General features: G+C 38.8%; 1 protein-coding gene across 3 annotated transcripts in view; it reads right to left on the reverse strand.

The window, feature by feature from the left end:
* The window catches only part of LOC126195219 (lipase 1-like), a 226,308-nt gene that overhangs the window by 57,685 nt on the left and 149,577 nt on the right, over positions 1–19,046 (reverse strand). For 2 of the 3 annotated variants that reach the window (XM_049933738.1, XM_049933737.1), the window contains exons 5-6: positions 4,352–4,510; positions 903–987 (exon numbers count right to left, since the gene is read on the reverse strand). In XM_049933738.1, the coding sequence (XP_049789695.1) occupies positions 903–987; positions 4,352–4,510 (244 nt within the window). The remainder of the gene's footprint in view (positions 1–902; positions 988–4,351; positions 4,511–19,046) is intronic. The other variant, XM_049933739.1, reaches the window with a different exon arrangement.

Raw genomic sequence — 19,046 nt, forward strand, 5'->3', positions numbered from 1 at the left:
AAAGTAACTTGAGTGAGATGTGTAGCTTTTTGAACTGTTTATTACAAAATTCTTCTCTATTCACCATGCCATAAGTTTGTAGGATTTCCATTCTGTCCATGTTAGCTGAAGTCTTAAAATTAGTTGAAAATGGGAAAGAAAGAGACTTAATTCTGGATACTTCATTATGGCAGAAACTACTGAAGACTATTATGAGAATTACCTGACCTTTGTTAGACACAAACATAATAGCTTTCAGAGTGTTATGTGCCATATTGTATTTTACTTCATCAAAAAATCTGAGAAATGGGAAAATAATGTGCATTAGGCAAAATTCAGTAGTTAATTTTACTGTCCTAAAATTGTTTATTTTCTGTTGTGATAGATTTTAGAAGAACCATGAAACCCAATGCCTTTTATCAGAATGTTACATATCAGGTTCCTTAAAACCTCCAAAATGCCAACATGAACAAAAAAAAATCAATTAATATTACTCAGACTAGGCTGTACCATATTTGTTTGCAATTATTTTGTTTAAATCATTATTCACCTTTAGTTATTTAGTAGTGAGAGAAGATACTTATTGAGCTTCTAATGGTATCTGCTGTATAGATCATTCATTGTGCATGCAAGTGTTATATATTTAAAATATATTGTTACATCTTCTATCATATGATACCTTCCTATCCTGTTCATTTGCTGTGGAGTTCTTTGTCTCTACACCTTTTCATTGTTTATGTTAATTAATTATAGATAAGAAATATTATCTGGCTGATCTGAAAGAACTCCACTACAAACCAGACAAAACAGTAAATATGCAGGGAACCATAATAATTATAAATTCTGTGGTTATTATCACTGGCATAAAAATTAGAATATTGTACTTTAAATATTATGTTTGTGAGGCAATATGTCATGCTCACCTGATTTTATTAGCTGTGTGAAATGTATTGTTGAATATACTGATGCTCCAGCAACCAGGTGTGCAATATCAAATGACAGTCTTGACTGTAAACAATTTTGATGCACATTTAATATGTGATGTTAATTTTTAAAACCTTAATACACACTACACCTATGTTCAAGGTATTTATTTACAGATATCAAATTGTGAAGACAAATGGAAATAACATATTTCTGTTTGTCTATAGTATCTTCAAGCAAGATAGAGAAAAACTGTACAATGGAAACATAGAAACACACACTACAAATCCATAACTTTTTCATTCATCTGCTAACCTTCATGAAGATGTGGCTTAGGAGTTATAGAATCAGTTAATCAGAAGAATTTATGGTCTCTGCACTGTGATATCTTGTAAACCAAATGTCTGTCAGTGGCTGTTTCCCTTCATCCTTAAAGATGACCATTACTGTTCCTCTGCACACAAAAAGTGACAAGTCTTGTCCTAATAACTGCCATCCAATTTCTCTTGTACCCACCATTTTGAAAGTAGTGTAATAATCGTTTTATTGCATACGTCTTCAAATCGGGCAACATCTGTCTGTGAGTAATATTCTTAGTGACTGTCAACTTGGCTTCAGGTCCAGGTTATCAACATGAAAGCAGATTAAAATATTGTTTCATTTCTACTATCATCATTTGAATCAATGTTACCTATTAATACTATCCTCATGGATCTCAGTAAGGTATTTGTCTCTGTTAGCCATAGAATATTGCTAGAAAAACTCTACTGCTATGATTTTAGAGGCTCAGAACTATCTCTGATCAGGTCCTCCCTCAGTGACAGGAAAACATGTTGTACAGTTCAACAATATGAAGTCAAATTTCTTGAGTATCACACAGGGCACACCACAAGGTTCTCTGTTTGGATCTTTTCTCTTCATAATATATATAAATGACTTGCCCTGCACTATGTTGTGTAAATCCACACCCTACTCAGATGATACCACTTTTATTACAGCTGGGAAACACTTAAGAACTTTAAAGAAGGAGTAGGGATCATCTCACAGAGCCAGAAAGTGGTTCAAAATCAATGAACTGCATATAATAATGAAAAACTGTAAATATTCTCTTTAGTTTATGTATTAAAGATGACGGCAATAACTGTGCTTCAGCTAAACTACTTGGGACCAAATTGACTCAAAATTAACGGAATAATCATCTGATTATATCTGTATTAAGATAGGACCAGTGACATATTTGTTGGGTGGACTAAGAACTTGTGTTAGTGATAAGTTGTTGCTCAGTGCATACTCTGCCTTTTTCCACACCCATTTGAAATATGCCATTTTGTTATGGGGGAATTCACACACTTTTGTTATATGCCATTTTGAGACTGTAACAAGTTTGTTTCCGTGGCCATCCTCCTCAGCAAGCACAGAAATATTTGTTTTGTAAATAAAAACCACCTTTTTTTGCTGTATTTTATTTTCCCAGACTACACAGAATAATCAGGAAAATATAAGAGAAAACACAAGATGATACACAATGACATACAAACACAAACTCACACATAAAATCACCAACTTTTTCAAAGGACTGGAAATAAACATAGTGTGCACAACAGACAGTTCTATTCAAAAATACACCTTAACATTGATTTTAAAAAACTGAGACATATACTAGGAAGCAGGTATATATCAATTACAGTGTAAAAATTGTGATGATAGATACACAGGACAAACAGGCACAACATTTGATGTCAGATACAAAGAACTCATGAAAGCCTGGAAAGTATGGGACAAACCACTCTACATTCATGGAACACCTAAGAGTACACAATCATAAGCCAACAGCTAGAGAAGAAAACAGGAAAATAATTACAATCAACAATAAAAAAACACCTTCTTACCATGCAAGAAAATCACCATATACAGAAAACGAAAGCAGAAAAGAAAACCCTGTTGAATGATCAAGTACACATGCCAAACAACTCATTGTTTACATTAATAAGTAAAATAATACAGTAACACTCTAAAAGAGGATAAATATCATAATAATAATACTACTCAACCACTTTACACTCACTTGTCCATGAACCCTTCCACAAAACATATGAACCAAAACTCAAATCAGCTGAACAAAACTTTCAACCACTCTTTGACAGCTATTACATCCATATTCAACATTCTACAACTTGCACTGAGTAACCAACAATACCTCCCCCCTCCCCACAGAATAAACCATACATATACTCTCTTTCTCTCTCTTAAAACACACACAAAATACCAATCCATACATATACACACTCTACATCTTTAAATATCAATTTTTGATCAAATATCCATAACTAGTGACAGAAGACTAATAGTGCATAACAACAATAATGACAAACAAGATTAAAAGTTTCCAGAATGAGTTTTTCACTCTGCAGTGGAGTGTGCGCTGATGTCAAACTTCCTGGCAGGTTAAAACTGTGTGCCGGACCAAGAGTCAAACTCGGGGCCCTTGGCATTTTGTGGGCAAGTGCTCTATTTTTGTGTAAGACGATGCCACTTGGAAGTTTGACACATTATGGTCTGCTGGCACATCCAGCCTGAAAGCAACTAACCATGCAATACTGTCCATCCATTCTCAGGAATCTGCTGACAGATGTGACGAGGTTTCAGATGAAGTGGAAACAAGCTGCTGGAGACTATCTTCTTCTTGCCTTGTGTAATGGATTCTTTCTCCCAGCAATGCCATGCTGGGTCATTGTTTAATACTCTTGGTGGACGCAGAGGCTATATAATAAGTAAATTTGGTGAATGTCAGTAAATCTTGCTGGTCCCAATATCTCAATAAAAATGTGAGGGAGCACAACAGTCTGTTTCTCTTGCTACAGAATTTAAAACTCACGTATTCTGATGACCATCTCCTTCCTGTAGAGGTACCAGATGTGCTATTTGAGACTTTCCACTGACAGTGTGAACTGTCCCATTTTAATCTTCCCCAGTCCATACCTCTCCCCTCCCCACCAAAGCAACTTTTAGTTCTGAAAGCTAGGAAATTTATCACTTATTTTTGTGTATATCCATCACCAGCAATACACATTTTTCCTCCTAAAAGTACTGGCAAGCAGTTCTATCACATTATTTGTTAGTTTTGTTGACTGGATTTTCCTTTGATGATACACAGTGTTTAAAGTGTGTACACTTGAACAAAATTTCATTTATGTGGGACAATTCCTCCACAAAGTTCGTTATTCATTATCTGGTGTTGTAATTTGAAATTCACTTGTTGATTGTATTTCAAAATGTGGCATTTTGTACTACATTTTTGCTGAAGCTTGCTTTCCTCATTAACAGTAACATAAGCAGTGGATTACATGGAATTGACATAATTAAAAGTGTGGAAAGTGAAAGTGATGCTAGACAATCCTACAAACCAGGAATTTATGGTAATAATGAGTTTAAAAAAATGAGAACTTACGTTATTCATGTCTTGTGGTTCTTTCTGTGTGGTGATGCTGATGATACGTTTGCAGACATTGAGGTAACGAGAGTGGACACTGCACAGCCTATCAAGTAACATCAGCAAACTCTTGGAACGGGGGAGTATCTCATATGGGCCATGTTGATCTACATATTTCTGTAACAAAAATTACAAATGTGGTATCATTTTAGGTACTCAGAGGAGACTACAAAGAAAAAAATATTTAATAATGCAGGAGGCCACAAATAAAACAAGGACTAGAAGGAAGGGAGATTTTTAGAGAAGCAAGAATAACACAAACAATTGGACATTCCTATTTAGTGTTCTTCAACAGTTTTTAAAATGGGATGAACATCTGCAGTAAAGGGGAAAAACAGTAACAGTACTCCTGTAAAGGGCCTGTTGTTGATACCCTTACTAAATAATCAATTATAACTCCCACTTCTGGTTGGTACCATATCACTAGCCTTCTGAAAGGTCCCAGAAAGGAAAATTCCATGCCAAAAAGTGGATAGTATTGATACAAATAGTACACTAGAGGCTGTGAATCAGAGTGCCTCCACAGTGCTGTCAAAGAATAACCAACAGAAAATAGATGTAGACAATACAGAGGATGAAGATCTTTCTAATATGACGCAGTTACTTTTGCAGAATATGAACAGCTGACAGAAAGAGTATCTAGAACACCTTAAGAAAGTGCAGGCTAATCTTGCTAAGCGTTCTGCTGTAAAATAGAATTAATAGTAATGATAGTGCGAAGCTAACTTTGCTAAAGACTTTGCTGATTGAATCTGAGGAAATCTAAAATGTACAAATAGACAACTGAAAGGAATGCAGAGTAGTACAGCTAAGAAGTTCAGAGAAGAGAGTCAGCTTTTGTTCAGTATCAGAAATAGTTAATTAATAAATTGCAGAAAGACACACTAGACTGTCAGAATCATTCTGCTGATCTATTTCCGCAAGGTGTTGTGGGTATTAAAGAACAAGGTAACAAACACACCAGTTCATCTACAGAAATAAATAAAACAAGACAGAAGCTTGAAAAGTGTATGGTGACCATCATCCAAGTCACATATCAACATCTTTGTTTTCCAGGCTCTTTTGAAGCAGTCCATGGTCTCAATGCAACACTGTAAATATGTGTGTACCGGAATAGCTAAATATCATTTGTGTGTGCTGTTTGAGATGCTTCATGAAAAATATTGCTGAACCCATCATGATTGTTGGATGTGTGGCATTGAACAGCAAGACATTGGTTGAGTGAAGATGGTGGGGCTACAATGGTGACAGACATAAATGACGTGCAGTGGGCACCCAGTAGCCTAATCAAGGTCGACCTATTATGCATGTGCAGAGGAGGAGTCCAAGGCTGGAAGCAGTGGAAAAATGAACCAGTGGACCTGGACAGCTGACGAGGACTGTCAACGCAGCACTTGGCTAATAGTGCATCTTCACAATGGCATGATGATACATGAGAGTGTTTGTGATGTGATTTTGTTGTTTAAAATGTTGAGAGCTTGTTTAAGATGATCAAAAGTCCAATATCATATTAAGAAGAAGTGCAAAATGTTATTTACATGTCATCGTATGTTTTCTTTCAGTAAATTTTATAACAAATAAATAAATAAATAAAAATACTCACATTTTGTCTTATACAAAACTTTTCTTAATGGTTGTGATGTTATGCTTAGAATTAATACTTTGTCAATGAGTGATTTATTGATCAATCAGTAAAAGAGATGGATAGGTCAGAAAAGTAACTTCAAGCAGTTTCTTATATATGTAAACAATTGAAATCTCTGCATAAAGTGCATTTAGTGTCTTCACCAGCAGACACCATGGTGGAGGCAGATAAGCTGCCATTGGGAACACGACACGATAGTGCACGTAGTATGGTCAGACCTCCTAGTGGGTTGCAGTAGGCCAGGTGGGCCAGTGCCCAGATTGAACAATCACAGGCCTCAACTTGTACTTCATGCTGTAAGTTGATGCCAAGTGCTTACCTGTTAGCCATCTGTTCCTGCCATGTCTAAGTAATTCCCGTGGCTGTCTTGACATGGGTTTGGTCTCTCTGCTTCCTGCAGATTGACCTACATGGCAGATAATTTTCCTCTCAAGGGTTTCTGTTTCCCAGCTATTATTAAGCCACTATCAGCATGTGAAATATCTACACTAACCGTATAGTGTAGCGAAGTTGTCATACCTGTGCAGTTTCTAAAGTGGTCATCAGAAGGGACACTTTTATGCCCATGATACACCTATTTTTTTCGCCCCCTTCTCCTACTGTTGACTTTGGCCACCATGGATCCAGCATTTCTGCAATGCTGGCAGAAATGGTTGCACCAACAGAAGGAGCAGCAACAACTTCAGTATCATCAGCAACAACAGGAACGAGTGCAGGAGTTGATAAATCAGTATTCGGAGTTGCTTCATGTCCTTGCCTTACAGGTGTGGGGAGGGCCAGGCACTCACTGTGTAGTTTTCTTCAGAGCCCCTACCATCCTGGATGCCATTTGCCAGTTTCAGTGAGTCAAAGGAAAGGTGAGAGAATTACTTGCACCGTTTCTTGCTGCTTTGCCAGGTAAGGCGTATCATTGAGCCAGTTGATAAGACTGCCTTGTTGTTATCCAGAAGCATGAGTTCATATGAATTTGTCCAAAATTTAAAGCCTTCCACTGAGCCTGAGGAACTCTCCTTTGATGAACTTTGTTGGTTGCTTAACCAGTATTTCAGATGTAATCAATTCAGTCAGCAAGAGGCTCTCGTGTTTCCACTGGGTAACTTGTTGAAACAAATCCTGTTGGATTTTCCATTGACAGCACATGAAGTCACAACTGCCACAGTCACTGACCCACTTTTTGGAAAAATCGTTTTGATTGTCCAGTTGCAGTGGATAAAGTACAATTCTGCAAGTGCAGATAAAACATGCTGTACATTTATCCTCCTATGTGGATAGCTCAGTGTTTTCCAGAGGTTCCTCATGCTTGCCACAAACGAACATGCTGTCAAATGGTTATTCACCAGACATTGAGGCCTTGCATACTCCATTTGCTGCACGTATCAAACTGGGGTATGACTCTTATGAAGATAATAGCATGATGTTACGTCCACTGGCCAATGGTTGGTCATGACATCAAATGTCTGGTGCGAACTTGTGGGGTCTGTGCACAGAACCAGGCTGCAAGTTGCACCTGTTCTCTCCTCAGCCACATCCAGGGCACCCTTGAGACGGGGCGCACATTGATTTTGCTGGTTCATTTTTGGGCAGCTTGTGATTGTTAATGATCAATGCAGTTGTCCATTTTCCTGCACATAGGCAAGCTATTCTTCCTTATTGACTGCCATTATTCAGGCATTGCCAGTTATTTTTGCCACTGACACATCTCCCAGGACTTTCGTGTGATAGGAAATTTGTGTCACAGGATTTTTAGAACTTCTGCATTCACAGTGGTGTCTAGCATCTGACTACCGCCCCATTCCATCCAGTTTCTAACTTGTAGGTGAAGAGCTTCTTGTGTACATTTAAGACCCAAATGAAGAAGTCCATTTCTAACTCTTCCCATGACAATGCAATGTCAACTTTTTGGCTATGTACCAGTCAGCGGGTGCAGTCTAGCAGAACATTTGCATGGGTGGCATATGTGGGGTCTCCTGGATTTGCTGCACCCTGAGCTGCTTACTTTGGACCACTGTGGACCACTGAATTTTCCTCATGGGGCAATCGTTTGGGCCTGGTCCTTTACCCAGCAGGTGGGATGGTTGCTGGGTCTGCTGATGGGCCACAAAAGTTGGTAATTGTTTATGGTGGATGTCACCACAGAGCAGCTGACCTACCATGTAAATCAATGCACCCACAACCTGTTGGGACATCATCGTTGTGGGCTTCTGGTCAACAGGGTGGCAGGGTTGACCATGACATTGTCTCAGGTGAGGGCTGCTATTTGCAGTGGCGTGCTTCTTTGTTGCCGCCCCCTCCACTGTACTCCAGTCACTTGCTGTTTCACCTCCCAGTGAGCCTCACACTTGCACCTACCAGTATCGATATGGAGCCCATGGATTTGGTCCCCACCCTTCTCCCCCCACCCACCCTTTACCTCATCTACCTCTTGCCCCCCTCCCCCCACCCCTTCTCTTGCTGAAGGAGGTGGTGTCACATCTACTGCTGCCAGTGGACCCACCACTGACTCAGTTACTGAGCTCTTCCAGCAGATCCAGCTACATTGTCATTGCTACCTTTGGTGGTCTGTTTGCTGCCAGGTTCTCCACGGTCATCTCCAGTTCTGTGACAGAGGTCACAACCCGACAAGCCTGGTCATTCCCAGCCCTAAATGACATTTTAAGAGAGGATTTAATACCTCTGCCCGTAGACATTATGGAGGTGACAGACAAGTTGGCATGGATAGTGCAGCAGGATAGTAGAGGAGGGCACACGTGACAGTATGGGTAGAGTCACTGGTGGAGATGTTTACCTGTGGGTGGCAGTAGGCCAGGTGGGCTAGTGCTTACCTAGAGTTAAACCACTGCAGACGTTGCCTTGCACTTCATGCATTGTGTTGTTGCTGAGTGTTTGCCATCAGCTGTCTGTGCCTGCTGCATGCTGAGTCATTCCTGTGCCTGTCTCTTCATGGGTTTGGGGTCTTGTCTGCCTGTAGATTGACCTGCAAGGTGAGTTCATTTTCCTCTCACAGGGTACTGTCCCCCAGCTACTACTGAGCTACTATTGATTTGCGTAGAATCCATGCTGACCGTGTGGTGTAACGTAATTGTTATGCCTGTGCAGATACTTAAGTGCAGAATAAATTTGAGGTTTGATAGGAATAATGGATTTTCAAAGGAATAAATTTCAGGTCAAACCAGAATGCTGAATACAAAGATTCATGTAAGGGTTTCATTTCATGGAGATTTGGATTAAAATGTGTCTAGCTATTTCTTTGTCTTATGTTCAAGTTTATACAAGTTGTAATGCATTTAAATTTTTGTTTAACCTAACAGGATGCAGGTTTGACTTTGGGAAAGCCTTTTGTATGTTTTTAATTCAGGGGGTTTTTCTACATTAAAATTTACTTTTAATATCTGATCAAATGATCTGATAAGCCTAGATCTTGAACAAGTATATAGCATTTTTTCCTGTCTACATCTGTTGCTACATGGTCTATCAATGTAGAAGATTGTTTGGTTACTCTAGTGGGACACTTTACAGGTGAAGTCATGCCCTAACTGTACAAAACATTTAAATAGGCATGGCTGACATTGTCTGACTTCATTGTATTGATATTGAGGTCCCCACAGATGATTATACTTGTTTGTGACAAGATACCTTAGCTAGTGTCTGATTTAGTTTCAAGAAAAAAATATCCACATTACCACTCAGTAATCAGTACACACAAATTACTATTAATTTTTTTTACATGCTGTGTTCTGTTACTTCAATAACTGAGAGTTCAAAATGTTTATCAACACTTAATGCAGTAAGGTCATTTCTGTCTAAATGAGATACCTCTCTTCACATAAATACATGAAGCCCCATCTTAACTAGAGAGTCTACTGTAGAAACAAATAACTTCATAAGATGTTAAGGTTAAATATGAGTTTTCATTTCCTTTGCACCAGTGTTCCATAAAACACACAACTGAGCTGTCTAGTGTTTGTAATTTTACTTCTAGTTGCTGAACTTTGTTTTTCATGGATTGTATACTCTGGTGAAGTAGGCTTACCAGATCATTTGAATCGGATATTAAAATTAATTTTTGTGTAGAAAAGCCCTCTAAATTAAAAGTATACAAAAGGCTCTTCTCAGAGTCAAACGTGCATGAATTTTCATCACAGTTACAATATGAAGGGTGGGAGGAAGTCTATGTGGAAATGAATGTGAACAAAATGTTTAATAGTTTCATGTCCATTTTTAAACTAAAATTTGAGGAAGAATTCCCCAAAACTTTACATACCATTACAACTTCAGAAAAAAATAACTGGATAACAAAGTGTATCACAAGAGAATCTAAAGAAAGGTACTACTAGATGCTAAAAAACTTACAAACCATAAAATACTATTGCAGGCAGAACAAAAGCAAAGTAGCCTCAAATATTATAAAGTGGGAAACAGCAAACACAGGGCACAAACATCTGAATTCAAAATTAAGCACAAAAATAGACAAATGAACCACCCAAAAGAAATAGCTAACTTTGTAAATGTGCACTTCAACAGCATTGCTATGTAATTACATTACAACTTTCCAGACACATATGTCTTAATCACCCAGAACAATCCACCAAACTCAATGGCACTCTATCCAGCAACTGAGAAAGAGGTTGCACAAGTTATACAACAATCAAAAAATTAAAAAAAAATTCAACTGGTCTAGATGAAATCCCAGATTGTGTCCTTAAAGAATGTGCAAATTCCGTAAATGCTCCATTAACAAAAATAATCAATAAATCATTCAAATCTAGCTGTTTTCCTAAGAACCTAAAAGTGAAAGTAATACCCATACTTAAAAATGGTTATGCGGAAAATGTAGAAAACTGCAAACCAATCTCTCTACTATCCACCATTTCCGGAATTATTGAGAAAGTAATGAAAAATAGATTAATGCAGTATCTAAACGCATTTAATCTTATTTGCAAAGAACAACATGTATAAGGGCACTGTTTGTGTTGTTGCCCCGGATGAAAATTAGTTGAAATATTTGTCAGGATTTGTAAGCGTTGGGTCCTTGAGGTACAGCAATACACAAACGCCGAGAAGTAAGTTTAAACAGTTTTACTAACAAAGGCTGATAGTAAAACACACATGCTATGTGCAACCAACATCACTGTGTCTGACGATGAGCTAAGAAAAGAGACATATTTGCGCCCGAGGCCACGCTAGTTAAAATGGCGTGCTGTGGGCGGCGGCCAGTCACTTACTCCCTGTGTCACACTGTCGCCAGACGCACGTATACTGACCGAGCAAATTGTCAGCATTCCAGATAGATCAGCTGGTGAGTGCATGTTACATATTGTACGGTTGTGTACAACCCGTAGACCCTTACACCGCTCTCCCCAGAGAAAAAGAGCAACCATAGGTGGCTGACGAGCATGTGTTATGTACCGTATGGCTGCGTGCAACCCCTAGACTGTAACACTTGGTTTAAGGCCAAAAAGCGGTACAGAACTGGATATTGCACAGCTTACAAAGGTCATTCTTGAGGCACTGGACAAAGTGACCATGTGAATGGAAATTTTTTGAGACAGTGGACCACAAATTTATTACATAAATTAGAGTTGCTAGGAATAAGAGGTGTGGCTAAGAAGTGGTTTAAGTCCTACCTAGAAAACAGGATGCAGTGAGTTGAAATTTCACATACTTCAGAAGGATTTCCAGTAAAACACTTATCAAATCCAAAAAATATTAATATAGGCATCCTGAAAGGTAGTATATTAGGTCCAATCCTTTTTGTTATTTACATTAATGATTTCCCACGGAGTATCAGGTGTGGGGAAAAAATCCTATTTGCTGATGACAGAAAAATAGTGATCACAGGCAAAACTCCAACATGTTGTTGTTGTGGTCTTCAGTCCCGAGACTGGTTTGATGCAGCTCTCCATGCTACTCTATCCTGTGCAAGCTTCTTCATCTGCCAGTACCTACTGCAGCCTACATCCTTCTAAATCTGCTTAGTGTATTCATCTCTTGGTGTCCCTCTACAATTTTTACCCTCCACACTGCCCTCCAATACTAAATTGTTGATCCCCTCGATGTCTCAGAACATGTCCTACCAACCCATCCCTTCTTCTAGTCAAATTGTGCTTTCCTTGCATTTCTGAAGAAGAAGAAATTTGTTAACATCGAGTATAGATTTAAATGTCAGGAAGTCGTTTCTGAAAGTATTTGTATGGAGTGTAGCCATGTATGGAAGTGAAACGTGGACGATAAATAGTTTGGACAAGAAGAGAATAGAAGCTTTCGAAATGTGGTGTTACAGAAGAATGCTGAAGATTAGATGGGTAGATCACAGAACTAATGAGGAGGTATTGAATAGAATTGGGGAGAAGAGGAGCTTGTGTCACAACTTGACTAGAAGAAGGGATCGGTTGGTAGGACATGCTCTGAGACATCGAGGGATCACCAATTTAATATTGGAGGGCAGCGTGGAGGGTAAAAATCGTAGAGGGACACCAAGAGATGAATACACTAAGCAGATTCAGAAGGTTGTAGGCTGCAGTAGGTACGCCAGTCTACATTTTACATCCTCCCTACTTTGACCATCATCAGTTATTTTGCTCCCCAAATAGCAAAACTCCTTTACTACTTTAAGTGTCTCATTTCCTAATCTAATTCCCTCAGCATCATCCGACTTAATTTGACTACATTCCAGCTCCAACATAGTTGACAGAAAAGGCAAATGCAGCCCTCAAAGATGTTTGTAAGTGATCACTGAAAAATAAAGTAACTTTGAACATAAAGAAAACCAATTGCATGTACTTCCAGTTGAATGAAAGGCACAATGATGATAACTTAACACTTACTGATGATATAATAGAACATGTAATGGATAGCAAATTTTTGGGGTTGAAGACAGATTGTAAGCTGAAATGGACAGAAGATGTAAAGGCTTTAACAAGGAGACTATCCACAGCATATTGTGTTCTAGAAATACTTGCACCGGTGTGCAATATTTTGTGCCTCAAAATGACATATTTTGGATACATACACTCAGTTCTCAGTTCTGGAATGACTTTTTGGGGAACAAGTGATGGAAATATTCAGTCTATCTTCAAGGTACAGAAAAGAGCTGTATGGATAATAACAAATAGCAGCAATAGGGCCCATTGTACTGATTTATTCAAAAACCTAGAAATTCTGACTGCCCCATACGAATACATTTTACAGACTATAATGTAAAGAAAAAATATTCATCTGTATGCTACAAACAGCTCAATACATGCCCATGAAACTAGATCCAGCCACTACTTATACCTAAACAGGAAAAACAAGTCCAAAACACAAAACAGTATGCTATATAATGACCTAATACTTTGCAGCAAGCTGCCACAGGAAATTAAAGGTGTAAATGAACTTCTTATCTTTAGCCATAAGCTAAAACCATATTTATTAAGTAAAATTTGTAACAAGGTAAATGAGTATTTAGAATAATGATTGATAGCTAATTAGTAGATACAAATACCATATAGACCTACATAAAGTGACAGTATATGGCATAATTATAAGTACTGTAATAATTGACATGTAAAAATTGTAAGAATTGAATTGTAAACATTGTAAGAACCCATGTATGCTTTAGTTCTTGAGACACAATTGACAACATCCATACAATTTGTATTGTTATATGGATGGATAAAATTATCAGTCAATCAATAAGGATAGTTTTTGAAACATTCATTTACATTTCATACTTAAATGGTTTTGTGATTTCCATATTAACATTTTGAATAATGAACCTACTCCTGCTTTAATATTAGTTGAATCAGAGTAAAGATACTCAAATCAAATATCGTGTTTAATGTTCTTTGCATTTGAATAATTTTGTATTTCAGTGAGTTGATGTGTATGTCAAAATTTGGAGTGTGACTGAGTAAGTGTGATTGTGTTTCTACAAGAGTTGTAAAAGTATGGAATTATGAATGAGGTTCTAGCCACATGGTGATAGTTGAGTGCATTGATTTCTGTAGAGCCGAGTTTTCATACTTTGCCAAAATTTTGCAATTTTACAAAACAAAGAAGAGTGGGGGTGTAAGGGTACTGTTGTCAATACCATTACTAAATAAATGACTATAACCACCTACTTCCAGTGGATATCATATAAATGGCCTTTTGGAATGTTCCAGCAAGGAACCCTCATTGACCCTCATTACATCGTGCGCTCTTGGGCAGACACAGAAGAAGCAGTGTAGTCTTAGATGAGGGGCCAATGATTACAGTTGGATGCAGCCTCAGTGTCAGAACGGTTTATGTTAAGTGAAGAAATATCTGCATATCTACCTTCACAGTACAATGGGACTCTCCTTGGTAGCACCAATTTTGATCACCTCAAAGCTGAAAGCTGAAGTGAATGCGAGATGGTGTTTAATCAAAAAAGATGTTGGTTGGTTGGTTGATTTGGGGGAGGGGACCAGTGAGGTCATTGGTCCCACTAGAGTGGGAAAGAATGGGGAAGGAATTCAGTTGTGGCCTTTCAAAGGAACATCCTGGCATTTGGCTGAAGTGATTTAGGCAAATCACTGTAAACCTAAATCAGGATGGCTCAACACGGGTTTGAATCATCATCCTCCTGAATGCGAGTCCAGCATGCTAACCACTGTGCCACCTCGCTCAGTGCTCAAAGATGTAAATGACACCATGTTTTAATTGACATGAACACACATTTTATTCCATTCAAAGTTCACTTCTTAATAACGGTGACCATTTTTTACACTACAAGACGTAAATAGCAAAAGTCTATAGTACAGCATGTGCCATTGCAATGGGAAGTAACTTGTTCTCAGAACTCAAATTTAGCACAGTCCTTTAGCAATTTATTAAGTACCATTATACTTTGATGATTCATTTAGGTGAATTGATAATTAACATGAAGCACTGAATCCAACAATAGCTACTTTCAGTGACAATAACATTGCATGCTACTGACAGTCACAACACACATGAAAAAGAATATCACTCAAAAATAATTAAACATTAGATTTCACTTGTTTTGGGGTGAGCAGAGTGTGTATTCTCAAATACAGAGTACACATAATTACAGTGGCATCACATGAAGAATGTGCATCCAACACAGCTATTACTCATTTACTTTCGAACTGCAAACTGAATATTCTGGGTGGTAACCAACTACTTATAGAAGGGTGTAAGAACAATCTGATATTTTTGTAAACTTCATAATACTTTGAAAAATAGCTAGCTTGTAATTCACTATTTTTGATGGACTGTAAGACTCAATGGATTTTAGATTACAGAAAATTTGCTGGTTATAAATTTAGAAAAATACATTGACATTATTTTTCTTCTGCATTGGCATTCCCCTCATTCACATGAGTAGGCACCATAAAATGTTAAGGTAATTAATTAACACTGTATGTCAAACTGTACAGATAAATTCAGACAGCATAAGTAAGTAACCAGATTCTGGGATCTAACAGTGGTTTCGACAAAATCTATGAGGGAAAATGGTAATGGCTCAGAACTTCAGATGTAATTATTCTGGAAGAAATTAGTTTTAGGTAATGTAAAATATTTTACAAGTGAGTGAGAATGCTTAATTTTCAAATGGTGTAGGCCACTTTATGGACTTATGCTGATTAGCTGATAGGTTTTTGCATGTAATGAACTATAGTGCTAAATGTGAATGTATGCTTTCTTGACGTATACAGCTGGCGAAGAGTTCTCGGGCTTCTAGCCGGGTGGCGGTGTCTTCAAACTGCGACGTTTCGACGAGTGACATGCTCATCATCTTCTGGCGAAGTGCCAAGACTTTGCGGATGCTGGTCCCTTTATACCTGCGGTGTGCCCCCCACCACCTGGCCGCGGGAGGCTGGGTCCAGAGGAGCCGGCGGGCGGGGTGGAGGGGGAAGTGGGTGCGCCGTTCGTGTCTCCGTCAGAGCATTCTGATCGCATCTCGTGAGCTGGACGGTTCTTGTTTCATTCCTGGCGTATTGCGGCTAATGCTGGACTCCAGGCCACGCTCAGTTGATAGCCTTCATCCCTTTCACAAGCTTCTCGTGGACCCGTATTTCTATTGATTCTTTAATGACGCTATCCCAATAGCTCCCGGCTCGGCACAGCACTCCGGTGTTTTCGAAATCAAAGGTGTGGTTTTCTTTGATGCTATGTTCAGCTATGGCAGATTTCTCTATCTGTCCAAGTCAAACATGCCTGATGTGTTCCTCGCACCTTTTAGAGATGCAGCGCAGCGTTTGACCAATGTACTGCACACCACATTCGCAGGCAATGCTGTATATACCAGGTGTGTTTAGTTTGAGTGGGTCTTTAGCTGAGCCCAGCAGCTCTTTCATCTTCGGCGGTGGTCGGAATAGCTGAGTATATAATGCAGTGTATAAGCAGTTATATGCTTAACTTTCAATGTTAATCACAGACAAATAGAGAATGTACAATTTTCATAAAATATGAGTTCAAATTATAACACGTGTAAATGAAATATATGCTAAAACTGGTCACCATTAAAAGTTTATTCATACCACACAAATAAATTACAAAGAACAACAAACTGTTCCAAATATAGAATCCAAGAACAGATTCATATATCATATAATAAGAACATGTTTCATTGGTAATTATTTGCTACCTCTGAAAGCAAGGGAAAGAAACACAGAAGGAAGGAATTTACATCTTTCAGTTACTTCACTACTCACTAATCACAGACACTCCACTCAGTTACTTGCTATAACTTGACCCATGCCTGTCCCATGACCCATCACTTACATCAGTATCCTTGGAGGTGGTCACCCTCCGTCATTGTACATGGAAAGAAAAATGCACAAAACACCCTAGTTTAGCACACTACTAATTATCATAACTAAATATACAAGAAAACACTTTATGTGGCCTAGTAATCATTATACACGGTCCAGTCACATTAATGGGACCATCACCTATGTTCAGTATCAGCATGCAATAGCCAGTCGCAGACAGCAGGTGGCAGCACTAGCAGTCTGGGGGATGTGAAAAACAGTGCAGTGTTGTAATGCAGAAACTGGGCAGTTTATCATTTTTCTTTGGGCTAAGGGTAAAAGCTTTTCCAAAATGGTGAAACTGTTCATGTGCAGCCATGCTTAAAGTGCTGCATGTGCCGCCTCCCCCCCCCCCCCCCCCCCCATCTCAGTGCTCTCCAAGTGTTGAGGTTTCTACAGCTCCAAACTCTGTGTGTGCCCTCTAGTACAAGTGCCACAAGTGAAGTACTTACTCCTCTAGTGCCTTCTATTATGTCACTGCCACCACCCCTTCCAGCACTGTCACTTTCAGTGTCAACATTTCGCCACCTTACATAGAGTATCTCTTCCTACAGCTACATAATAGCACTCTATTCATGCTTTACACACTGTCATGCTCCCTCAACGATTCGACCATCTACCGTATGCCAACTCCCCCTCCCCTCCAGTTCCTACCAGCTTGATGGATGCAGAGATGTTGTTGTCATCAGCTGCTTCAATTATCCATTCCACTCAACCAACAACACTCTCCCCCTCAGGATCAGCTGATTCCCTTGTCCCACGTGGGTTGCCCACTTCACCCACCATGCTGGGTACGAGACTGCATCATCTCATTCATCAGCATTGAGTCATTGCTTTCCATGAGAAAGCTTCCTGGGGTAGGTGGGTCTCTGTGGAGACTGTCAACAGCTACACCATTGATAGCCACCCATTATTTGAGGTACCTTTTTTGACTCTAAGTCAGTGGCCATGATATTTACCTATACGTGCTTCCTGTTACTTTGTTCTGAGTTATGTGTAATAAAAGTGTACTTCAATTATAAGTGTAGATTCAGTCTACTCTGCACTGAAAGCAGTGCATAAAAATCACAATTTTACTTACTTTAGGTGTGCTGTCCCAGAAGATAATTCCATAAAGCAACAGAGGTTGAAAATATGCATTTTATGCCAACACACTTGTCTTTAGACCAACATGATGATAGATACTTTTAGAGGGAAAGACATGCTGAACTATTTTATTAGTTTATCTGTGTTTGACTCCATTTTAACTTGTTACACAACAGGACCCTAATGGATTTTATAAAGGGTGTTTCACTTAGTGTATAACAATATCTACTTTTGGTTCTAAACATATTGTTTTTGCCTTTTTGTAGTCTAATAATATGAGTGTGAGATTAAGACAAACTGTAAACTGTGGACCAGATGTGAACCTGTTCAGCTATCATGTGGGATGTGTCTACTAAGGTTGAGTTTGGATACTTGATTGGTTTCTTTATGTTATCAGAAAATATTACTCATTTTACTGCCTTCTAAAGCCGCTGGAGGATCACTAACATAGGTTAGGAATGAGAGTGGACCAAGTATTTGTTCCAGGGAGGGGTATTCAATAAGTAATGCAACACATTTGTTTTCTTGGCCAGTTTTGGCTGAAAAAATGTGGAATTTTTCTTGTGATATTGTGTAATATTCCCACTTTAGCCCCTATAGTTTCATGAAGTTCTGGCAGGTGGCAGTGGTGTATGTAGTCTTCAGAATGGTGCCTGCAACAGAGGTGAGTTCCAGGCAGATAGCTGTCATTGAGTTTCTTTTGGAGGAAAACCAGAGCAACACAGATACTCATAGCTGTCTTCAGAAACCTGACAGTGAACAAAAGCATGGTGAGTCACAGGGCGAGGTGTCTGTCATCATGACCACAAGGTAACGCAAACCTGTCTGATCTCCTGTATGCTGGTGAGCCACACACACCTGGGACTCCTGCAATGTTTGAATGTGCTGATACTCTCATTCGAGGTGATCATCAGATCAAAATTAAACACTTCTCTGCCCAACTGGATGTTGCTATCATTAGTACTGACACATTTGTCCATTAAATGGGGTACTCAAGGGTGTGTGCCCTCTGGATTCCTTGTTGTCTAACAGAAAACCATAAAGAGCAGTAAGGGACCACCTGTGTGGAATTGCTTGCACATTATGAGGCTGATCATAACAATTTTTTGTCAAATATCATCACAAGCAATGTAACGTGGGT

The sequence above is a fragment of the Schistocerca nitens genome, chromosome 7 (assembly GCF_023898315.1).
Source record: "Schistocerca nitens isolate TAMUIC-IGC-003100 chromosome 7, iqSchNite1.1, whole genome shotgun sequence".
In the NCBI taxonomy this organism is placed as follows: domain Eukaryota; kingdom Metazoa; phylum Arthropoda; class Insecta; order Orthoptera; family Acrididae; genus Schistocerca; species Schistocerca nitens.